The 26,145-nt window shown below is 38.9% G+C and overlaps 1 protein-coding gene across 2 annotated transcripts; it reads right to left on the bottom strand.

Annotated features, from left to right (window-relative positions):
* Window positions 1-804: 804 nt before the first annotated feature.
* Window positions 805-13,895, bottom strand: cfap96 (cilia and flagella associated protein 96). 2 transcript variants are annotated; one of them, XM_030395865.1, is made up of 8 exons: window positions 13,798-13,895; window positions 8,691-8,799; window positions 7,716-7,935; window positions 6,083-6,220; window positions 4,752-4,827; window positions 4,288-4,473; window positions 4,005-4,168; window positions 805-2,898 (listed from the first exon to the last, which is right to left on the bottom strand). In XM_030395865.1, the coding sequence occupies exons 2-8, from the start codon at window positions 8,788-8,790 to the stop codon at window positions 2,844-2,846; spliced, it is 939 nt and encodes a 312-aa protein (XP_030251725.1). In that variant the 5' UTR covers window positions 8,791-8,799; window positions 13,798-13,895; the 3' UTR covers window positions 805-2,843. The 2 variants fall into 2 exon arrangements, with proteins under 2 accessions (XP_030251725.1, XP_030251726.1); XM_030395866.1 differs by lacking the exon at window positions 13,798-13,895 and adding an exon at window positions 8,938-8,954.
* Window positions 13,896-26,145: the final 12,250 nt, after the last annotated feature.

Genomic DNA, 26,145 nt, shown 5'->3' with positions numbered 1-26,145 from the left:
CGAAGTGAACAGTGAAAATCCGCGACTCAGAGAAATAGGGATTTAAAATTTGCATTCATTCTCCCACTGACAGGACAAGCCCCACGTATCTGCCAGTGCAGCGGTAACAAAGGCCAGACATAGTTTAACTAATTCTACTCCGTCTCATCATGTATTTTCAAACACTCAAATATTGTAACGGACGGGGAGTTTCTCCCGGCAAACACCCTTTCACTCACGGTGCCAAAATGTTTATCATCCTTGTTAAAACTCAACACCATTTAATCAAAGAACACATGACGTGAATTAACCCACAATCATTTTACACATCATCTTATTCACACACACATTCACAAACCATAATTACACCAACACCAACAGAATACCCAAGAGTCATTGCGCCACAGTCCACAAGGGGCGTTACAATATGCCAGGAAAAGCTGTGATGAAGATTTCCAATTTGAAACGGCATTATGAAATGAAGCATAGGAATTCTGAAGAGACATTTCCTCAAAATTCAGCGATAAGCACAACACCAACACTGAAATCGTCATATCAAGCTGCAAGCAAGATGCTTGTCACATCTATGTCACAATGAAATAAAATAATGCATGACTGAAGTGATGGACACAATGTTTGAAGGCAAACAAAAAGAGGAAATATTCAACTATGTATTTTAATTTATGTTAAAATGGATAGTTCGTATTTTGTTGTTTAGAATGAAAAGGACATTTTGTTTTGAATATTACAGTATTATTGCATGTGGCCTGACCGACCTCAATACATGGACCTTTGAGTTATTGAAAAAAATCTTTGTGGCCCTTTAAGATTTGTATTTGAGTACCCCTGAGATATAGCATATAGCACACACAATTTAAATTGATTTAAATAGCTAGAATGGTTTCCAGTGTATGCAATTTGTATAATCTATATTGTGTAGTATATTATTTTTGATACACAAGGTGTAAATGAGATGTGCTTGCAATAAAGGGCAATAAGGATAGAATAAGATTGACTTTGAATGTGTGATTGTTAAATAATAATATGATGAATAGCCTATTTTTGTTGCTTTGTTAGGTTTCACTTTCCTCTCCAGTGAAATGCATGCTGAAAGTGTTATCGCTGCCACTGCAGTTCTGTACAACATCACTGTCTAAAAAAAGACTCTTTTCTGAGGCATGGAGAAGTGGCACTAGAGGCAGATGAGGCTTCTTTCACTAAAGATGTAGGTGGACGACTTGCCCACAATATCATCAACAATTTGTAGGGCCAAGAAATGTTGTATTATCTTGTAAATGTGGTAGAATTTATGCTCAAAGAATAGGTAAATGATGTAATACTTCGAACACGTATAATCTGTCATATATAATGAACACTGCTGTGATGGTTTAACTTTCATGTTCTTTACATTTATGAATAGCTAGTCAACATTTTACACTATTGTGATTTTCAATCAATGAACAAATCAATAAAATAAATGAAACATCGGTGCCTTGTACTGATAAGTAATTTTGTAGGGTAAAGTACATACATAGTCAATAACTTACAGATAAATAAATTCAACTCCAAATTACATAAATGACGGGCTATTAATTGGCCTATATCTATCACATTTAAATTATAATAACAATCAATTATTTCCACTAATGAATAGTAAATGACAGATTTTCGTGTTCTGAAAAGTTGCATCTGTGCTGCCATCTCTCAAGTCTCTATTTTGTCCTTTTCCAGCTCCAACTTCTCTTCTTCTGCCTTGAGTTTAGCAGTGTCAGTCCCCACACCAGCAATCTCTTTTTTAAAATTTGATTCACTGCATCTCAGCATATTCCTTCCATCTTCACTTTTGGCTCCAGGGCATTGACCTTTCTGGGGATTCCTGTTGTGTCATGATTTAGGTTGTGGGGATTTAGAATCTCCTTTACAAAGGAGCCCTGGCCAGGACAGCACCATAAAAAGTTTCACACCAAGGGAAAAAATTATTGACTTCAGACAAACAGCAAATGTTATCAGGCCAATGAATTTACCAGTGTCCAGTAACAAGACATGTGCATTCAGTGCTCAGATAGCCCTTAATCCTGTTCTTATAATCGTCCATGCTAATCAAATAATTCAGTTCAGTTTCTGTAACTCACACCAGGATAAAGATATAAAAGCTTTAAAAAGCAATTTCACCTAAAACAGTGACGGTTCATGAAATGGAATGGAGGCCCTTAGCAGAATTTGCTTCAGGGCTCCAGGCAGATCTGCTTATGTATTTGTTTAATACCAGGAAAAAATAGTTTTCATTCTCAGCGACAGGCAACAAAGTTGTTCATTTACTTTCCAGTATCTGGTAACTTTAATCATATACTGTGTATGTTATTAATCTGTGGGGTGATGTGGTCCTTCATGTAGCCTTTTCCTTATCTTCATCCACCTACAGTTTTTGGTACTAATATCCCATAAGCATTGAAGGTGAAAATAGTACAGTACACATATTTGTGTATTGTGAGTAATGTTCGACTGATTGTGGGGGGCTGGTGTGAGTCAGAAATGCCAGGGCTAATTATTTGTCCAGCCCTGTAAGGGAGGGAAGAATAATGAGGTACAGGTGAAACTATTAAAGGTGATTCAAAATAAAGACAGGAAAACACACAAAGACAAAAAGTAGAACACAGAAAATATGAAACCTAAGTATTCAAACAGGAAATAATAACCGAACACCCAAAACACATGACACATCTAGAATATTCCTATCAAAGAGAAAGGGAACCAGGAAAGTAAAAAGCAAATGTCATAACATGAAACATATACAGCAAAATAACTTCTCTAGTACACTACAGGTAAAAAAGTCAACCAGTGTTGGTTCAGTGTGAATGATGAAGTCAGAAGGTCATCACAGCTGGAAAGGTTGAGGTGTAGTTTGCAGAGTGCACACTCCTAAAACAAGAATAAAAAACAAGATTTCAGGTCAAATTTGTTATTTTGCAGACTTCTGATGATTTATCTTGCAGAAGTTAGCAGCTGAAATTACAGTTCTTCTCAGAAAAAGGCAGAATGTAAATATCATATTAAATTTAGCACTCTACTGATAGTGTCTTGGAAATGTCAAAGTTAATTCACAATTGTCTCATGTTTAACAGCTATGTGAAGCTAGTTAGGCTTACGCACAAAAACAACTTAACCTGGCAAGGGTTCGGGGAAAATCATGGCTTGTGTCTAACAACCCACATTATGTAGTACAATAAATTAACAACCAATATGTTAAGGTTATGGAATGAACCGCAGTGTGAGTGTTGGCAGTGAACAGGATATTAACAGTTGACTGCCACAATTTTTCTGAATCCAAATGTCCACACTGTGAACTAGTGGACTGAGCCATCTCTGATTTCTCTTAGTCATATGTACTGTGATGCGTTCATTGTCATCAAGTAAAGTCTGCTACAAGGGAGCAAGTCTGTGAGGTGATATAAGCCACTGATAGACAGGCATAAAGACTACAATGATAAAATGCATTTGATTACCTCTGGAACCTGTACTTCTATATATTTATATATTGTGATGTGGTATCCCCAATGAATTTGGGGAAATTAAATCAGTGATGTCTAGTGAAGTCTGTGTCCTAAGCAGACTCCCTTGAAAACTGCAGAAAGTCTGTAGAGCGGCAGGAGAGGTCCAAAGGTCTCATTAAAAACACTCGGTTCTCAGAAATGGCTAGAATTTGCCCAGAGGTCTTGTTAAAAAGGTCCAGTGGCGTCACACTTACAAATATTGAAACATAGACTTGAACCACAATCACTGGTTCAGCAGCCTTTTCGCTCTAACTTCACCACCATCCTCTCCACATCCTAATATGAAAGTCAGGTAATAAACATGTAATTTCAAGGTAATATATTACACATATAAACACAGAGATGCCTTATTGGCTGGTGGAACGTATGTCAACGTCGTCGCCATATTGGACCACGCAAGAGTCGCCTGTAAACAAATCCTTGAACATGGGGGAACAAAGGAAGGTAAAATAGATAACAGAGACCAGGATTAACCTGTTAACATTGACGGTGATGATACTCTTGACAGGTGTGCTCTTAGGACCAGGAGGAGGATGGAAGATTGGCTCTTGATGAGTTGGTTTGGAATGGTGAGTGACATACAGATCAGCAGAATGTGAGGGATAGGAGTTAAACGTGCCCGCTTTCATTCCTCCAATCTAACACAAGATACATTCACAGAAAGTCTGTCAAAAAATGTACAGGTCAATGTCACATGATATTTGAGTAACATTTCCATCTGATGATGATGCAGAATGGCACACAGACTGATAATCACCTTTTTGCTTGGGGACGGGGGCTTGAAGGGAACTGGAGAGACCTTCTGTCCAGGTCCGAGGGGTTTGTGTGCTGGCGGGGGTGGCTTGTCACAGCGGTATGGATTGGCCTGAAAATAATCTCTGGGGTGAAGGTTGAGTTTGAAGGGTTCATCTCTTAACTTGGACCGGTGGATTGTTGCCGCCTTCTGTACCATAGAAACATGAAAAATATACGACTACTCTTAAACACACAAAGGGAAACCCGTTACATAGCTAATTAAACACAGGCAAAATAGTAAAGCGTCAGACTGCTTCACAAGCTAAACAGTTAACTGCTTTTGTGTGTTGCCCTATCTGAGTTCTATGTAGAAACTTGGCTGTGCTTCCAGATCCTAGCAAATTGAATATTTAGGTGAGTGCCATGTTATTATAACCACCAGCAACATGGCCAAAACTTAACAATAACACAAGACCCAAAGGTTACCTTCAGTGCTTCTCTGGCTCTGTCGTATGGGTCTGAGGCATACAGCTCAACTTTGGACAGTGTAACATTGGGATAGCTGCAGGAGAAAACACGGTATCTTCTTTAGCTGCATTTATTATCATCAAATAGCCATAGTGTCCTTTTTTACAGAAAATGTTTCAATGATAAAAAGATCCATATATTTAACTATTAAAAGGTGCTATTTGTAAGAAATTAATTGTGTGTCTCATTCCGGTTCGGCTGCCATCCCAGCAAGTTTTTAGCAAGTTTGGAAAACCAAAATGTAATTTTTTGACAAGTTGGGACTTAGACTTTTCTTACAAATAGCAATTTAAAAAGCAGTCTGAGAGAACACTTTCGTTGTCCCTGGGACTTTGGTACTTACATTCATAAATAAATGCATTGAGACCAGATTCATGGGCTAACTAGATATTAGAAAGTAGGGCTGGGTATTGTTAAGAACCTCACAATTCGATTCGATTTCGATTTTGATTTCGATTTTTTAGATCGCAATTCGATTCAATATTGATTCAATTCGATATTGACTTAAATGCTTCGATATCGATTCAGTAATAAATAGTAATAAACAAATAATTAGAGTACCTAATTTTTTAAGTAAAAAAAAGTCATCTTAAATTATAAATCTTTCCTCTAGGAAGTTCCAGTTCGAATTGAAATGTAAACAAAGGTACTCGACGTGTTTAGTTATAAAATAGTGCGACCATAGTTAAGCTGAGAAAGCGCCATTGTTTCTGGGACTGCATGGTACATTTTTGTCTGACGTAAACATAGACATGACCGCGGTCCCTCCGCCCTCCGGCTAGACACGAGGGGATAAACATTGACACTGAACCTCCCTCTCTCCCCGGAGGAGAGTGCTTCCCGCCGGCACACGGTGCAGCGGCCAGGGTGAGACCGGCTGCACTGGGAGTTTACTGTCTCCGAAAGAGTGGTGTGTCAGACATCGGCTACCCGCCTCCGCTACTCCGACGGTGTATCCGCGGCGCATCACCCTCCAACCCTCGAGCAAGGTCACGGTCGAGACGAGGTCTGGCGAGAGGTCTGGCGAGGGACCGCGGGTGGTCGCTTGCCTGAATCGATTCAAAGGATTTTATGAATCGAAGAATTGGGAAAAAATATATTGCAATGCATTGATGAATCGATATTTTTACCCATCCCTATTAGAAAGCGTCCCAAAACCGGGGTTAGATAATCAAACAAATACAAGCCCTATAGTTGCAGTTGTTCCAGAAGAATAGGAGAAACACAATGTTAAAATATGACTTGTTAAGCACTCATGAACTACATTAGAAAGAGTTCTTGCCGTAAACCTGTAACCACTGCCTTTCTTGGGATTTGAGGTGACAATGTTGCGTCCAGGTGAGCGATGGGCTTTCCGGGCGACTGCTAGTGGACTCATGGCTTCGACTGGTCCTGACAGAGTCCCGTAGTAGTTACCTGAGCCACAGCTGGTGGCAGAGATTACATGATAATAGTGAGAAAGGGCCATAAATACAAGAAATTAGTAAATATGAGTGTACTCATGATTTTGAAACTGTTGGCTGTTCATATTTGGTATCGACATGCGTCCTGAGTGATTCTGATCAAAAGTGGACAACTGCACATCCATCAGTTCACACCTGGCATGAACATGTGTCTCAACTGACCACATGTGTTCATATCTCATCTCCTTGACTGCCATTCAAAAAAACATGTAAATCAAAGGAAAAAGAGATACAGTGTTTTTACATGAAGAAAACAATATCTTTCTTATAACTGTAACATTTGCTGAATTAATAGTTAAGACTGTGATGTAACATACTTTTAAAAAGTTAATGAAGTTTCTCTTAAGTCACAGAATGGGGTGATTTTGAATTGCAGTTTTGCAGTTCACAATGTTCATACATTTTATGCTCACTCAGCAAGTCTTAAAATCAGGTGATTTGTTAATTGTTAAGGGAGTCTTATGCTTATTAGTTCAAAAGTTGGTCCAGTGGAAGCAAATAGTGTGTTTACAAACATCTGCTGCTGACACTGGCAGGTTAACAGAGACTAAACATGTAATTTACATTACAGTGAAGCATATCTAGATCTGTTTGTAATCCATTCTGCCTATTGTTGTGGCTTCCTCTCCTTGTTTTACACAGGATGTTAGGTGAGTTGGCGGTCCTTCAATGTGGCTCAAAACATATGTGCGAACACAGTGTTAAAGCTATCATAGCAGGCAAAAATTGTTGATCCCCGGGTGCAACCTGACAGGCAGGAGAGTATTGGTGAACCAAACCGTCAGGTCACACTCAGGGATCGACACTTTTTGTCTGGCATGACGGCAACGCGCAGGAGATGCAGCAGCTAACGTGAGTAGTTCAAAAACCTTCTCTTTCATAAACTCTGTGTACACAAACAATGTTCTCAATGCTCGTGTTCATGAGTAGAGACCATGGTGATGCTACGAGCAAAGTTTCATGTTGTGTCGAGCCTTCTTAGTGTTCTAAAAATAGCGATTTTGATGCTAGTGTGTCATGCCCCTAGCTCTCCCGTTCAAAATGAACGTGCCCAAAACCCAAACTACGGTAAATCTTAAAAGTGCCTCTTTCATCGTAATTATGTTTTACACGAAGGTTTGACTCATATTCAATCCCAAATAAAGCCTCGGTTGATTTTGGCGAGAGTTTCGCTTTAAAACAACATGGTCACATGTGTTCCAGCACCCCCCTGAATGTAGTCTGAGTAATCAGAAGTAATTATGGTTCTGAATCCCCTCATTCACTGTACTTAAATTCAATAAATAGCTTAAAGTCACATCTATTTTTCATCTGTAATTTGATTCTTATCAAGATTTAGAAGGTTACTGTTAGGGCAGCAGCTTTCAATCTTTGGGTACACTGAAATGGTCAGTTTCTGACTGAATGAATCAACTAGTTTTGCATGTGGCTATGTAGGTGTCTGTGTATGTTCTCTCACAGCTTCTTGACCCCATTACAGGGGAGGAAGGCCTTGCCCAAGTTCTTCTTGGCCTGCTGTATGCGGTTCTGGTGGGTCAGTTTCAGCGGGTCACTCAGCGCCTCATGTTCAAATATCCGTTTGAAGGACTTGTCAAAATAGCCACTCTGCAGAGCACATCGTTGTTTAGCAACTCCCACTTGCATCTGCCTGCTACGATAGGCTGACTCATTAAATGGACCTGGATTTGGAAGGAGGACATGACATATAAAAGTATAACCTGCAAAATATTTTATAATGATCTCAAAAGAGTGGTAAATCTGTTTCACTAAAATATGAACCTAACTTTGCTAAAATTGTAGCTATAATAATAGTTAACCTGGTCAATGTTTATGTCATAATCAAAAAGTCAGTTCAGACAAAAATCATACTGGCTGTACTTTCTTCACGAGTTGTTATGGCCACCTCTGGGTCGTTGACCCAACCAGCCTTTCTGTGGGTTGCTAGGGCTAGGTGCGCCCAGCTGTAAATGGTTGTTAAGCTGTCTAGGGAGGGAAATCAGTACAGCATTGTAAGTGACTGATAAGTAATGTTGAAGGCCACAGTCGTTCCAGTTTGACATACATGGATTATTTCTCTCCTCTTTTTAAACAATCTGTCTTCTCTGGCCAAGATGTTCACATTGTTGTCCTCATAGGAATGTTTTTTCTCCTTCAGATGTAAGTGGACAGCAGACTCTTGACCTGAGGAGTTTGCCCTCCTGTGTTCTGACATTTGTTTATGGAGAGGTTGTTTTGTCTCCCCAGCGTACAAGTGTTCAAATCTGTGCAGTCCTGGCTGCATTGAACAACTAATGTAGTTAGTGTTAGTTAGAACTGAAGAAGCCTCTATGCTGAGAGATGAAACGTCTTCAAGAAACTGAAACAAGTCTAGTTGCCCACAATATTGCTAGATTACTTACCTATTAAGTAATCAGGCAAAATATTTTATACTTACGGTTGGAAAGTGTCGTATACTTGTCACCTACAGAGATGTAGCTCATCTCTTTAAAGACACCCAGACGCTCCATGTCACTCTTGATATCACCTGATCGCATCGTAAGGCACTGGAAATATACAAACACACAAACAGTAAATTTGTAATAAAAATGTATTTGCTGACGATCAGAGTTGCGAGAAGCCCCTCGATACTCCCTCAGACACAGCTCCAGTCAAAATCAAGGCTCAAATCAGGGCAGTCATACCTCCACATCCTGTCGAGTAGTAGATTTTTATAGGAAGGCAGTAAGTAGTGATATAATATTAACACATATCTGACAATAAGGATTATGCAATCCATGCCCCCAAGTGAGAAAGAAAGCACCATCACAATAGATGTAAAGGCTGCTATTAGAGAGTGCCCGAACCCCAGATACATTTAATTATATATATATACTGTATATATATACACATACTCTTTTCTCCCATCCACCTCCAACACCCACGTTGCAACGCACATCTCGGAATGTTTGGCAGACATCCCCGCTTGAACAGCTGCCATCACCTCAAACTCAACCTTAGTAAAACTGAACTCCTCTACATCCTGGGGAAAGACCGCCCTTGCATGGACCTGTCAGTCACTGTCGAGGATGTCATGGTATCACCTTCATCAGTGGCAGGGAACCAGGGTGTAATCTTCAAAGATGGACTGTCCTGCACCCCCAACATCACTGCTGTGGCCCGATCCTGCAGATTTGCCCTCGTCAACATCCGCAGGATCCGGCCTTTCCTCACAAAAGATGCAGCGCTTTACTACTACTTTAGCCTACTTTAACTCCCTCTTGGCTGGACTCCTAGCCTCTGCGACTAAACCATTGCAGTGTATTCCCAAATTCCATCCAGGTACTTTGCCCTTACATCACGTCTTTTGGGTGAAAACAATCCTCCTATTTCGAATGGCAGTCAAAACAAATTCTAACAACACTGCTAGATTAAAACGGCATGTTATTTTGGTATTAGGATCTGAAATATTATGGCCAGTCAGTTAAGCAATTATATCATGATTTTTTTTACGATGATAAAATAGGATATTAAGTCCTTTCAGTCCAAGTCTCCATCAAAGTGGACGAACCTGACACACACAACTACTTTATTAAATGTCCAGTGATCCATCATCATATCTGTCAAGACTCTTTTTGTTGCTATTTTATATTCTATCTAATATGACTTTTCTGTAAACTGATCCGATCGCTGTGTAAAAAGAAGAACCACTGACTCTGTTCTGACAGCCATTTGTGCTTAATCAGGTGATCATTTACTCCGAGGTGATAGGAGGTGAAAACAGTTCGGTTCAGCTCAACTTACAACGTTATGCTGTTTACAATGTTTATTATTAGAGGGCAGGTCAGCTCAGTTTATGTGTGTTATTAACATTAAAACAGCCTCTGCTCCTGGAGGTCTGTCAAGTGGACAGTTTAGTACCAAACACTATCATGAAAGCCAGAGGCGTTTCTTGCTATATGCTGGCTATGCGGGCACATATGGCCATTCATGGCATCAAAACAAACCTTATCTGGTTCAGAAAAAGACAAAATAAGAAACTAGATTAACTAAAATGCCCACAGTATAAAGGTAGGTTTTTTTTAATGATGTGGGATGGAGGAGCCCATTGTGGATTATTATGGACCATTGTGACAATGGATTATTGTTAAATCTACTGAGTTAGTTGCAGTCTTTCTTTACCACATTTATTAGAATATTTATTGTAATATATAATATAATTTGAACAAATTTGCCTTCATTCCTACAGTTTAGTTATGTTTTTGATGTATTACTCTGTTTTATTCAAAAGTGTCCTGATAATACCAATTAAAGTAAATTTAAAGTAAACTATACTATATATGCCCACAGAATATAGGTTAAGACCACATCAGTTATGCACAAGTAGTCCACTTTGTAATACCCTGTGAAATAAACACAAAAATATTCCTTCAATATCACTTAGTGCTCATCAGTCATTTATCTTTTAGCAACTAGCAACTAAAGGTTCATAACGAAAATAAGGTTTAGTGAAAAAAAAAATATATGTAAACATTTTCATGAAACTCAACTTTCATTCAACGCTTTGGCAAAATCTCCATTACTGTCATAGAGACAAGATTACCTGAATTTAATGTTTTAATGACAAGAGGTCAGCAGTGGCACTGGGTTGCATGTGGAATGCATGAGCAGGGGATGACACCATTGACCTCAAGCGTTGATGGGGAGTCATGACAGCACTTACAAAAACATTGAACACGCAACAGCTTGCAGAATGCAATGGTGAAGCAGATGAATTATAGTATTCACCAGAAACATGGTATGCTATTGTCATGACTTAATGCTAAATTAGAGAACCTACATACCCCGATAATGACAGAAATGTTTGAACTGACAATTAGAAGCACTGAAGATGTAGCTGTTAGTCGATGCAATGATGATTTTCTCAATTGGTAGAGGTGACAACAAGGTTATATTAGCAGAGGGTACAACATAGCAATAGTCACGACAATGTGAGGATATGGGAGCTCCCCTTTACAAATGATTAGTAAATACAAAATCTGACCTGGTTTGCATAAAGAGAAATCACCCCATTACAATCCTTAAAAAGCCCCTATGGTCAGTGTTGTGCCTGAACGCGTTCAATGAACGATCGTTCATGAACTCGTTCATATTTTGGGCGAACGTGAACTGAATGTACTGTATTTCTGCCTGATGAACGTTATTGTGAACGCGTTCATTCTGGCGTTTGTGAACGGCGCGTTCTTACTTCGTTCAAGAGGGTGCCAGATTTCCATTGAGCCTTCCAGGCGAAAACCGGCTGAAACACACCGTGAACAGGCTTTGATGTAGCGGAAAAACACCCTATCTGGCTGTTGTGTATAAAAAAGGACACTGGACGAGAGGTTTGTGTAACTCGCTTTAATTTCGATCAAAATGAAACTTAACTATTTCAGACAGAAATGGCTGCATTCCAAACATGCAGTGAGGCATTACCAAATGAACACAGATTAATTCGTCCTGAACGGATATTAACACTGGCAACACCAGCCACCACAGAGTCGCACCGCGCATGCGTCATCAATGTGCTAAGCATGGAGACAAAAACAAATGAAGGCTTCACATCTGTTTTTTTATTGTGGTATATCTAAAAAGTTTTGGAGTGATGTTTCATTTTCATTTTTTTCATTTCTTTTATGCTGCTCTCTGTCCATTCTCTTACCCTTAAACATGTTATTTGCTATGTTAACCCAGAGGATAATGCTCTTCAACACATGATGAACTTTGTTATCCTATGCAAAATGTTTTATTCACAAACAAAAATGAGCAAAATCACTACCTAAATTTGCTCTTTTTCTTCTGGAACTGAGCTCTTTACTTAAATCTCTGACTTTGTTAAGTAACAAAAAAAGTAATACCATACGGAGTCATTATGAAAAGTTTTTCCCTGAGGCCACTATCTGAACTATCTATTAATATATTATTTTATTTTTCCCTTTCTTCTTCTTCTTTTTTAAAAATTATTTATTTATTTACTTATTTATATATTTTATTTTTAATTTGAACTCTAAAGCACCCGGCTAGCCTTTCAAGGTATGTGCAAGTGAATAAAAAATCAAAAGACACGGCAACGGCGAGCCAAAACAGATCCTCTACCACCCAAATTGCATTAACGGCGTACAGTAGCGGCTCCGTCTTCATCTCCCAGCCGCAGCTGGACAACCTGGTTTTGCAGAATATTGTCGAAGAGCTGCAGTTTCAGTGTTAAAACTGATAGAATAATAGCTGTCTGTGGTTCTATATGGGCTGTGGCAATAATTTTGAAAAATAATAGCTTGCATCAACATATTGAAAAAAAAAAGAACTATGAACTAGTTCATTTTTGGAACTGTGAACTTAGTTCAAAATTTTGAATAATGAACTATGAACTGAACTAGTTCATTTTAAAATTTGTGAACTGAACTTTGAACTAGTTCATGTAGAAAGTGAACTTTCCCAACATTGCCTATGGTTCATTGAATTCCACAATATGAAGGAGTTTTTTTCTTTTCATTTTACTAGTTTACAGTAATTGCTGGACACAAGGTAATAATAATAATAACAATGATAATAATAATAATAATAATAATAATAATAATAATAATAATAATAATAATAATAATATAATTATAATAATTATGATAATAATTTTTGTAGCCCACCTAAAAATTAGACTGGCATTAGAAAGTGTTTTTTCCATCAACAGCTGAAAGTGAAAATTTTCAGGGCTCATTGCTAACATTGACTACACTGATGCTCAAACATTTCACTGTTAGAAGAGCAGAAAACACATTTGACTGAACAGGAACTTGAAGTGATTGGCAGAATGTGATGAATATGCACAGCATTAATTGCAGTAATTAGTTATGCCCCTGTTAGCATACAAAAATAATGATACCTAAAGGCTAGCAGTGACCAGACGCATGGAATATGGCAATGGGGGGACAGAGAGCAGGAGGGAGATGAACATGCCTCGCTTGATAAGGTCCAAAATGCCCTTGGCTGGTCGATGACTTTAAAAGAAATGTTTTATAATTATTTGCAAATTATAAGGATTTGCAAATACACTTATTGGATGCTTACTGTCATCCTATAGTCGCCCCTCTCCTTTACAGGACTCCTTTTGGTGTCACAGACACAGTCAAAGATATTTTGTTATTCTACATTCATATTCACTGCCATAGATATTTGTACCGTTTGGATAGCACCTTACACAGCTACAGTTAGCTGGATAATCAAATGCGTTTGGTGCTTGAGACAACCTCAAGTGCATTTCAGTGTCACATGGTTGCCATATTTTCCTGAAATTCAGACCCATTCATTTATGTTTTCTTTTGTGGCCAATATTGGTTATTTACATATTCACATACCTGAGGGGGTCAGAGTAACATCCTACACCACTATGGCCTCTGGAATTACCAGAGATTAATAATAAAAAAGAGACAAGACAATAAACTGGTTAGGAGATATGTGACACATGACACAAATCATTAAGACACCGGTAGACTGACATGCAAGCATACATACAAATATAGGTCTGAACATACCTTTGGTTGATGTGCAGCAGTTACAGACTAACTGAAAGCTGTCCTATCGGACTATACAACTCTGTACATTCGGTGTTTGTGTATACAGGTTGGTCTCCTTGGAGAAGGGGAAGTAAATAAACTGTGTCAAGCTAGAGGCGTCCTTCCAGGACACCAGGTAGTCTTGCCTTCAAATTAAAAGCAGCACATGGATTTAGTACAAACCAAAGAAATGATAAAAATGTCAAAGCTCATTAAACATACATTCTGCATGTGTGCTGTTTCCTACAGATGTTGGCCCATGTTAAAAATGTTTGTCCCAGTTGAATTTCTGAAATTCTTGAGTCTGTTTCATGCGTACTTTCAACTGTATAGAAAAAACAGCTACTATCATTAACACAAACACAATACATAGATGTTAAACTTTCCAACTTTTGCAAGGCTCAAAAACAGCAGGACTGTTTCACCTCATGCAGCATGAAAGGGAGTCCAAACTGTGGTGATGGTGCATCGAGCTGCACTCCTGACTTGTAACTGAGCTGTAGGGATCACATTTCAGCTGGAGTTCTTCTGAAGCTTCTGAAGAGCGGAGGGAGGGGGGGAGATGGAGAGATGCAAACAGAGCTGTTAAACACTTCTCTTTGCTGTATTAAATGCTGCGCATCATACACATCACGGACAAGAAAAATAAATGCTGCACAGTAAGCTTCTGTCTTAACACAACTCACATTGACAAAATAAATATGTTTTCAGGGGTGCTGTGGAGTGCTGTGCATGGTTTCCTGACTGGTCAGAGCTGATCCCACACCTGCAGTGTATTGAGGCAATCAGCTCCCGGTTAAAAGCCTTGTTCTCCTTTCTACTTGATGTCAGATTATTTTGTCCAGCAGATGTGGTATTTGGTTCCTCAGTGCTGCTCTAGTATCTATCAGTGTTTCTAGTGTGTATTTGTTTGTGACCTCCAGTGAATTAATCCATGTCTCTTTTTGCCTTCACCAGTGATCACCTCACTCCTGGATTTGCTCTGGCCTACCATGACCCACATCTCTGTCATCTCTGCCACCTGCCAGCTCCACCATTGACTCCCAGTGCCACACTCACCCCTGTTTCCCACAGAATCAGACTTTAATTGTGGCGGTGGCTGTCCAGCTGGGGTGCCATAGAGCATGCGCACTCAAAACTTCAGCTGACCGAGTCAGTTAACTTCCGGTTTAGCACCGAGCTAACTTGGATGGGGATAAAATGTAAGTGGGCAGCCCCTCTAGATTCTCCAAATTTTATTTGGCCAAATTGCCTAAATTCTGACAGTAAAACAATTTATTTCCCTGGGGCTGTGAGGATTTTATTATCGTTTTACAGATGTGTCTTTAACAATGTTAGCTTTTGGGAAAAATTCCCCAGTGCATCACATGGCAATGTAATTACATGGCTTGGCCACGACAAAAACTGGCTTCAAGGCCTGGCACTCTTCCCGGGGGCTTCGTCTCGACGATGAGGCCAGACATCTTCTTTGCAGAGGAAGTTACGGTCAAGCCAACTGTTAGACAGTCCTCCTCCTCTTCTTCATTGGTTTTACTGGCAGACTAAAAGCCACACCGCTATCCACTGTATCAGAGTATATAACTTCATGCTATTCACTGATGGGTGCACTGTCTTGAGTGATAAAAATAGAAAATGAATATGTGGTGGCCTATGTTGTCATGTGGTGGATCACCACAAGTAAATTAATGTGTGGGAAACACTGTTAGCTAAACAGTGGCAGAGGGTTCCAACGCTGAAATGAGCACTGAGCATTTTGGATACACAAAGAATGACCAGGGGATATACAATCTGCAAAGCTTGCCGAAAAAAGTCGCTGCTAAAGGTCCAAAAGAAATTTGAAAGAAAAAGTACACAAACTGAAAATACTAAACTATTTTGTGATATTTATTTATGTATTCATTTGTTTGTTTGTTTGTTTGTTTGTTTATTTATTCATTTTTTATTTATTTATTTTAGGGCCGGGACTTTAACGCATTAATTACAATTAATTAATTACACAAAAAATAACGTGTTAAAAAAATTAACGCATTTTAATCGCAATAATTTTTGCACCGCGGAACATTTTTCACTGGATGAGTTTCAGGGGTACCAATTATACTGGAGCACCAACTAACGTTCATGCATAGCGTTCATGCAGTGTTGGGCAGTAACGTAGCTACAAGTAGTGGCGTTACTAGTTTAACTACATTTCTCAGTAGCGTGGTGGTAGCGTCGCTACTTTCTGAATGAAATAGCTTTTCAGTAGCTTTGCTCTTTTATTGACCAAGTAGCGCGGTAGTGTCCACACAAGCTACATTTTTATGAACACCTCTGAAGTTCAGGGCAGCGGAGCTTTCTGTCGCGGTCTGAAATTAAAGGATAAGTCGGTGATGCCACCGCCACACATGGCCGTGTATGTGGAGCCAACAGAAACACTTCCGTATGACGGTGACACCACGGACTAATCCTTGCATACAACGTCTCTGCTGCACGAGAATACAGACACGTTAGCATGAGTGAGTTACGTTACTTGATGGAAAGATGGCAGAGGGTGAGGAGGACGGAGACAAACTTGGATAATAAACAAATACAGTAACAGAGAAACATTACTCTGAATTATTACTTTTGTAATTTTTAACCAGCACAGGGTACAGCACAAATGCAATTTCTACAAAACCAAAGTATGGTGATTAGTCAAAATGATTAGCTTAAAATGTATGTAGATATAGCTACTACTACAGAGTGGGCTTTATAAAAATACCACTTTTGAAACTGCCAGTTATATGAGACACTGGTTGATGGATAGAGTACTTTATTAATCTCAAAGGGAACTTAAAGTGTTACAGCCACTTGACATAAATCAAAATCCAAAAACAATGGTAAAAGAAACAAATACAATAAAAGGTGGAATTATATACAATAACTAAATAGACCAACTCAAATATCAAATATAAATTATAAAGCTGAAACTAGAAGACTAGAGAACTTAACGAAAACTACAACTATAAACTAAGAAGAAAAAAAACAAAACAATGTTTTGTTGCTTAAGATTCTGTATTCAATCATTATTCAATGGTATACTAAAATCCATGTGAAAAAAATTGCTTCTCACTGTTCTCAGGTCAAATATTTATATGCGATTAAAATGTGATTAATTTCGATTAATTAATTACAAAGCCTCTGATTAATTCGATTAATTTTTTTAATCGAGTCCAGGCCCTAATTTATTTATTTATTTTTTTTCTTCAGTCACATGCAGCATTCCATCAAGCCGGAGCATTAAGCACAACGATATCAGGTCAGTGTAATTCAATTCACTGACTATATCACAACTTGCTAAAAAGATAGTATTCTGTGTATGAATACTATCTGTGTCTATGCATTCTCAAAATCTGTAAGGATCACTGCAGTCACTACAACCACAAGCTCAATTCTATAAGAATTTAACAGTTCATGTATTGCATATTAAGGTAATTAAAGTAAAAAAAAAAGTGCAAGAACGAACTAAAACTGTCAATGACAAAAATAAAATCAAAAGCAATTTTGTGGTTGCTGCATATAAATATTAACAGGAACAAAATTAACACAATTATTCTGCTTGACACAGAACTGACTGACTCCAATGACATAATTCTTTAAGCTGTATGGCCTGGAGGACAAAGGATATCTTCAGTCTGTCCGCCAAGCAGGACTGAGACAGCAGTCTGCCAATGAATATGCACTTTTGACTGGTTAGTATGTGATGCAGAGGGTGGTGGGTGTTGTCCACGACAGTTTTTTGGGGGTCACAAAAGCAGCTCATTTTGGACTAATCAGTATCAGTAATTTTTTCTAAAATACAAGTAGAGTGTCACATATACATGTACATGTGCTCATATAAAGTAGAAGTTCCTCAAATGTTTACTTCAAGAGAGTACTGAAATAAATTTATTTTCCATCAGTGTTAAGGTTGCTCACTCTGTAAAGTCTAACTTCCAGCTCTAGCTCTTCCTAATAGAACATTTGTATAGTTGTTTTTCCTAGTGACAGATGAATGTTTGTTGGGTTGTCTGCAGACATTGATGCTTTTTATGTATTTATTTCTTTTTTTTAATTTTGCTCTAATAACTCCCATACTGTCAGAAGCAGGGGATGTTATAATTTCCTTTATAATATCTTCCCTTAAAATAATAAACTGCTCTGAAATTATATTCTTCCAATGGCCACAGGGTGGTAGGCCATGCTTTGAAATAAGGGCAGACAATAATAAAGGCTGATACTGTAAAAATGTCAGCTTGTAATTGAGAAGCACTGAGTTACATGCAGAAATAGCGACATATGAGAGATGGCGAAAGAGGCATAAAAAGGGAGTTGTTGAGAAAAAAGAGAAAGGGACATGGATAATGCAAGACAGTCAGACACAGGACTTAACAGATTGAGGATGACAAAAATGTTGGAAATTGAGACACAAAGAGATGTGTATGGATGAAGCCGCAGAAGATATAAAAAAGTGGCATAAAAGTGGAGAGAGCACGTGACAACGTGTACAACGTGCAAAAGGAAGAGAAACACTGAGTGTAAAGGGTTGACTCTCTGTTGGCCAAACGTCCTTGGAGAATGGGGGAGGGCAGATCATCAACAGCTGGGTCACACTTACACACACACACACACACACACACTGACCAATGTGCACACATGCATGCTGTGTAGGAGATAATAAAACAGTCAACCCAGTGCAAAGCATAAAGCTAACACAGAAATCTATTATTGTCTTTGATAATCTTTAATTGCACGGCCTATCAAACATCCCCAACCCTGACCCCAACAACTGTAGCTGATGTCCACACATTCCAAAAATTATAATTAGTAATAATACACTTTATAAAAAATCCAGTCACCTTTGTCTCATGTATAAATGAATTATCTAGTGTATCAAAGGACAATTATTTGACTCGATTCAAGCAAATGTAACTTGCCTTGTCCTAAGATACTTACATTTTTAACTTAGATATACTAGATAAAGCCTTCATGGTAATGTATTGAAGAGAATGCTTCCTTTTACATGTGCCCGGGGCTGGCTCTTGGCTTAGGCCAATGGTACCCATTAGCGCTCTTCCTTCATGTTCTGACCTGAAAGTAACAAATGAAATCTAACTCCCTGTTGCTCCTCATCATTTCACAAGGCTGCATTTCGGGTGCTGTGTCATGTGAGCTCTGACTGCTGAAAGTGGGGGTGGGGGGATGGAGAAGAGAGAGAGCAGCAGGCCTGACCGAAAGATGTCAAGAGGCAGCTTATAGCTTTCTATTATTACATTTCACAGTCCAAGCCTTCAGGTGCGCAATTTAGAAAAAGGAGAAAGGAGGAGGAAAAGAAATCCCACTACAGAGATATGTCGTCTTTTTTATAATCAAAAACAATACTGTGTTGTGTAAAGACATTTCATTTGTAATAGCTATCTTTATTGAAAATAGAGCTATGTTAGCTGCTGAGGATGTTGATGAATCATCTGAATGTTGAGCCTGTTAACTCATTTGGCTAACTGTCGCTGCTGTTCAGTGCTCCTCCTCCTACCTCGAGTGTTTCATAGACCAATAAAGTCAAAAAATTACCGATATTGTTGGGCATGTGTAACTATTTAATTGCAGTGCAACCCCTTTTATTTTATTAATGCATAATAACAAGTAGGTAATAATGTGCTTTGCTGAACCGCTGGTGCAAGCAGTAGTGTGCAGGCTACAGCAGTTGTTAGTCCTTCTCTGTCTGCTGCAGCTACATGTTTTTGCTTATACAGTAATAGAGTAGATTAGTCAGGCTAATCTACTCTCTAACTGTCTAGATGTACTCAGGACATTTTTTCCAAATCCTAATCTGGCCTAGGGCACCAAAATGGCTGTTTGATGACACTGGGGCTCTGTATAATTGCCTTGCCAGTATATTTTAGACCATTCAACCATATCCAGGTGTCAAGTAACCTCATGTCAGGCTGTAATTACTAAATTTTAAAGATATGTTTAAAGTCTACACTGTGCTGCAACTCTACTGTGCTGTTGCATGGACACTTCATTATTGTAATGTCTGTTACCCAGATTATAACATGTTTAGTATTTTACATAGTGACCCTAACAGTAGCTGAAATCCACAGTCAAGCTGTAAAGTACACAAATAAGTGTGTATAGATGGGGCGTCGATTGTAAAGTTGCAAATGCTAAATTAAACAGCACCTTTTCGTCACATTTAGCGTCAAAACACGTTTAAAAATCATATGTGAATTTTTTAATGTTACTTTTGACCAACAATACTTGTGAACTATGTGTTATTTACTTCTCTTGTAAAAATATGTCAAAGTTAAATCAAAATAATAAATAAAAATGTTAATTATTAAATCTAAATGTAAATTGTCAAATCGAAATCAAAATGTTAAATCGAAATCAAAATGTTAAATCGAAATCTAAATGTTAAATGAAAACCTAAATGTTAAATCTAAATCTAAATGTTACATTTTAAATCTGAATTTCACGGGTGAAACTAAATATTTATCTTAAATGCAAATTCACACTGTCTGTCACAGGATGTGCCAAAATAAAAAGCTCATTGACATGAACAAGTGCTTCTCCGTGTAGTCAGATGGATTGATTGCACTGCACTGTTAGTCACATCTTCTCACCATGCTCTCATGTTGCCTGCCAGCATGCCCAGCGACTTAGCACCACCGCAGCACTCGTTAAGTCTGTGGTAGAAGCTATAGCTGTCATTGTCGTTGTAGACGCATTGCTGAAACTCTGCATTGCTGCCAAAATGGCTGGCAGGCAGCATGGGGGCACGGTGATGAGACCTGAATCACAGTGCAGCTCAATCACTCCGTCTGACTACCTGAAGATGACTTAAGATAGCACTTGCTCGCGTCAATGAGCTTTTATTTTGGTACTTCCAGTGACAGCGTGAATTAGCATATTAGCTAAATATTTACTTTCACCCATGAAATTTAGATTTAACATCTAGGATTTAGATTTAAGATTAAGATTTATATTGAACTTTTATATTTATATTGAACTTTTATATTTATATTTAACATTTAATCTTTAGTTTTAGATTTTTTTAATTTAGATTTAACATTGAAATCATATTTTTACAAGAGAGGTAAATATCACAAAGTTAAAAAGTATTGCTGCAAATCTGGTCAAAAGTAACATAAAAAAAAATCACGTTTTTTAAATGTGGTTTGTTGCCAAATGTGCTGATGGTCTGTATGTGTGTTGGGAACCACAGCTGGTCAGTCATTAACACTGCCAGTCTGACCAGCAGCTTATGTGATTGGCAACCTCAACGTGATGTCAGGCTGCATTTTTCCATCAGTTGAGTCGGCTTCAACTTTTTATGCTGGCTGCGTTTTTTGAGCCAAAACAGACTACCCTCATTAAAATCAATTTGATGAATGTGGACACTGATATGCAAAAATGAAATGAAAAATGATTTTATTTCTGTTTTGTTCAAAACAATAACATACATAAATCAGGGTTCGTACGGGTGCTTGAAATCCTTGAAAGTGCTTGAATTTCAATGTTGTGTTTTCAAGGTCTGAAAAGTGCTTGGATTTTAGTTTAAGTGCTTGAAAGTGCTTGACATTATAATTTGTGTCTTTCACAAAATTGGGATCAGACTGGATAATTAATTTCTGAAGTTTTTGCTATTATGAAACTTAATTTTAGATGTTTACAGCATAATACAATGTACATAATTGTGATAAAAAGTGAAGAAAAAAATCCCGAGTATATATATATTCCTGTAGATACGTATTTTACCCCAGCAATAAGGTGCTGGAAAATCTTGAAAATTACCCTTAAAAGTGCTTGAAAAGTGCTTGAATTTGACCTTGAAAAATATGTACGAATCCTGATAAATATAGGTTGTAATAACCTAAATGGTTGTTATTCTGAAGAGCACAGGCTGTCATTCACAGTTCACAGGTTAATCTGCCAGATGTTTTATATGTCCCTATGATGATACATTCCACATTTTAGTATTACTGCGTTTCCATATTAGCAGAAATTGCCCACATTCAAGTTCAAGATGGGATTTAAATGACTAGTGCATATAATGTTAAAATCACATCTTCTACATAAATAAATAAAGGCTGAATTGGATTGGATTGAATTTCATAACTCTGTCATCAGGCATGGACTGGCCATCTGGCATACCGGGCAATGCCCGGTGGGCCGACGCACATTTATGGGCCAGGCTTTCATAATTTAATCCAAAAGTTTTATTATAAATCATTTTTATCAACCGCGATGGCCCATTGGTTGATTTTCTTGAAGGACATTGGGCTAATCCAATCTCATTCAGCCCTCCTTTTTTTTTTCTAAGTGCACAATTTAGAGAGGGCGGCCCATTGGTCCGTCTTCAATATAGACAGTGAACTGAGCCAATTAGGATATAGTACGAAGGCGGCCCCACCCCTCCCTGTGCTGTCTCCTGTAACTTCTGCTAGTTTCAAAGTGTTGAGCGCGAGGACTGACAACATGGAGCAACCAAAGAGAAAGAAATTGGGTGCAGAGAAGTTGCGTGCTAAGAGAAGAATCTCACTGTAGATGCTGCAAAATGTACTAAAATCAACAGACATGTTCGCTGGAGGGGCTGCTGTAGCCTCCACGTCCTCTGAGACAGCAAGTAACAGCAGACAGAAGAGACAGAGAAGAGTGAAGACAGCAGCAGCGGGCAGGAGAGGAGCAGCCAGAGATGATGCTGACTGACAAGGACAGTGTAGTACAGCCGGTAAGCAGGTAGTAACGTTAATACAGGGACTGTGAGGTGATGGAGGGAAAGTTAGCTCTATAACTTGTTGACTTGTTGCTCTCTTACATGAAGAGCTCTCAACGGGTCGGGCCGGCCCGGCCCGACAAACCCGACCGGACCCGCAGGCTCTGGCTGAGTTAACGGGGGGGGGCAGACAATTCATGCGGGTTGTAGCGCTGTGTCGGGTTTGGACTGTAATTTTCAGGCCCGTTGAGAACTGTAATTACATGATAATGATGAGCAATGGCGATTGATTAGTATCGATATTAATTGGTATTGCATAGGCTACTTCTCAAAATCTGGCAGCCATGGCACCTTATTCTGATAAAACAGCAAACGGTCAAGGCTGAGAAGTGTCGAATGAGCATTAAAGCGAAACTCTCGCCAAAAGTCAACTGAGGCTTTATTTGGGATTGAATATGAGTCAAACCTTCGTGTGAAAGCATAATTACGACGAAAGAGGCACTTTTAAGATTTACCGTAGTTTCGGTTTTGGGCACGTTAATTTTGAACAGGAGTGCATGGGAAAGAAGAAGAAGAATGAAAAAGAAGGTGTTTGAACTACTCACGTTAGCTGCTGCACCTCCTGCGCGTTGCTGTCATGGCAGGCAAAAAGTGTCGATCCCCGAGGTCCCCCAGGTCGCACTCGGGGATCAACACTTTTTGTCTGGCATGACGGCAACGCGCAGGAGCGCAGCAGCTAACGTGAGTAGTTCAAAAACCTTCTTTTTCATAAACTCTTGTGTACACAAACAATGTTCTCAATGCTCTTGTTCATGAGTAGAGACCCTAGTGATGCTACGAGCAAAGATTCATGTTGTGTCGAGCCTTCTTAGTGTTCTAAAAATAGCGATTTTAATGCTAGCATGTCTTGCCCCATGTACTCCCGTTCAAAATTAACGTGCCCAAAACCGAAACTACGGTAAATCTTAAAAGTGCCTCTTTCGTCGTAATTATGCTTTCACACAAAGGTTTGACTCATATTCAATCCCAAATAAAGCCTTGGTTGCTTCTTGGCGAGAGTTTCGCTTTAAGTGTCTATTTTAGGCTCCATCATAGCATTTTAGATATTTAGGTTAAAGGTGTGTTGAACGGCTGCAAAGTAATTTGAATGTGTAGCAACCCTCTAGGCTGTGGTTAAACATGTTTTAAAAAACAGATTTTAAACTGCTAAATGATTAGTAAAAGCTTTGCAATTTAAGCATTACTTAAGTAAGTGTAAAAAAAAGTATAAAAGTATTATTAGCAAAAGGTTTGCCCACATTGAACAAGAGTAGATCTGTCAAATGCTTTTAAGACAAGTTGCTTTGCATGAGTTCATAAAGCAGCCCTGTTATTAGCCTGATATAACAATTTGATAGCTTTTTAAAGGGAGCACCTTTTAACCTCAAGAATTAGAATTGAGCTGCTATATCAGGGAAATTCAGAAAATACATATTAGAGATGATTTCAATGAAAAGGATAAAAAAATCAATTGAACTACACAGAGCAGACAAAAGTGGTAGAGTTAACAATAGATGCTAATCTTCTGAGCTCTAGGATGCCGATGATACATTATGCTTGAAATAGAATATACCTTTACTCAACTATGTGTTGAGTAAATGTACTTATTTGCTTTCCACAATGGTTATTTGATAGACTTCTAAAGTAATAATAAACTGTAGATTTCTAATAAGCCTAAAGGCAAAAAGTTATGGGGTTTTTTCCCGGTTGTGCTCCGCTAATTATGAGGGGCCGGTCTAAGCCAAAAATGCCAGGGCCGATTTTTTGTCCCAGTCCAGCCCTGTCTGTCATACATAATTTTTTCAATAAATTAAAACTGTTTCAGATATCCTCCTGTGCCACAGCAGTTTAACCATCTAAGTAACAGATGAGTTCGCTATCAACACCATAATTACTGAGCTGGCATAGCTTCACTGACCACAGGTTCACTGACAGTGAAATCATAGGAGAGTTGGATTTTTTATGGTCAGCCCTCTGCCCCTCTAATGAGTGAAGGTACTTTGTATATGATGCAATGTTAACTGGGTGGATTGAAAGTCACCATTGTAACAGTAAGCCTCAGCCAGCATGATGTTTTTTGTTTTTTTTTCTATTGATTATGACCTCTGCCAAGTAGATTATGTTTTCACCCAAGTCCATTTGTTTGTTTGTTGGTAGGAGGATTACACAAAAAACACTCAACAAATTTCCACATAACTTGATGGAGCATGATTCTTGGCCGAGAATATCATTAGCCATTAACGGTAACGGTTTTGGTGTGGATTCAGATAAGAGGTAGAATCCAGGACCTTTTGCACCCTTTCTTCCCCAAGTCCCCATGAGGGCATAGTGTTATTTGCCTCTGCATATTTAGGTGTTAGTGGTTGGTACGGAACTTAACAAGGATTTTGATTGGCATATCGTAGCCAGCACCGTTAGTGCCTTGTACTCCTCACCATGCACTCTGCCTGACTGGGAGCTCCTAGTGAACACTGACAATTATGATGAATTGGAGGGCACAACACAGCCTGAGCAGGACCTCACACAGGATCTGGATTCCCTGTCAACAAACTGGCTGCAGTTGGTTTCAGAGTTCACATTTGGTCCTGACACCGGCCATGTTCACTTGGAGCCCGGTACAGGTAGCCGCTGTTAGCAGTTACTATAGCAACAAGTAAAACTCTACACTAATCAGGAAATGTAATTCAGGCAGAGCAGCAGAGGGACATCGGAGGGAAAACCAGAAAACATGTTGCCTTGTGCAATAACATTCATTTAAATTTCTCTTATATTTACTATTACTTTATTGTCAAGGGAAGTCAAATCCAGATGAAATTAACGTTCTTACCATCCAAATCCACTCTAACTCAGGTGTGCTGAATGGTGAATCGCACTTGATCGAAAACTGGAGGCGTGTGGCCAATTGTTTGTAAGCAGCATAGGTAATGCCCACTAAACACCATGTAAGCGCAGGTGTTGTGCCGTGTGCAAACAGCCAACACTGGCACAGCAGTTGGAGAGATGCCACCAAATAAGGGTAGTAAGACAAATGAGAATATCAGCAGCAGTGAGCATTGAGGTATTGTTAAATCATATAAAACGTAAACCAGGGATTTTTCACAGCATCAGCACTGACATTACAGGAATGTCAAAAACACAGCAATGGCAATACATCTGTGATGCTGTGAATGTTGTGTCAGCAAAGGTATTAACAGTTACTGAGATCTAAAGAAAGTGTTTTTGACATGTCTCATTGCCATTGTGCTTTGCACACCATTAAGCTTTCTCCGGGGTGTATATTAGCTTTTCTCTTGCAGGAGCCCCATTCACACTGGCATTTGGATGCGGCTTTAGTGCGCCAATTACCCGCCTTTGTCTCAGTGTGAATCTCTCGGAGGCGGCGAGGGGTGAAATTTCACTCCGGCGCTGATACAGCTCTGGAAGTAGTATCAGGGATGCATGATTGGCGAACGGAACCAGTGTGAAAGGATAAGACGGCTTCACCTATCGAGGGTGTGTCGATCGTACAGTCTGATAACTTACTCAACTTAATAAAGAGAAATTTCCCACAAAGCAAGATTACATGACCAATA

This window comes from Sparus aurata, chromosome 18 (genome assembly GCF_900880675.1).
Source record: "Sparus aurata chromosome 18, fSpaAur1.1, whole genome shotgun sequence".
Taxonomy (NCBI): domain Eukaryota; kingdom Metazoa; phylum Chordata; class Actinopteri; order Spariformes; family Sparidae; genus Sparus; species Sparus aurata.
Note: the sequence above shows the minus strand (reverse complement) of the source record. Positions and strands in the feature narration are given on the sequence as shown.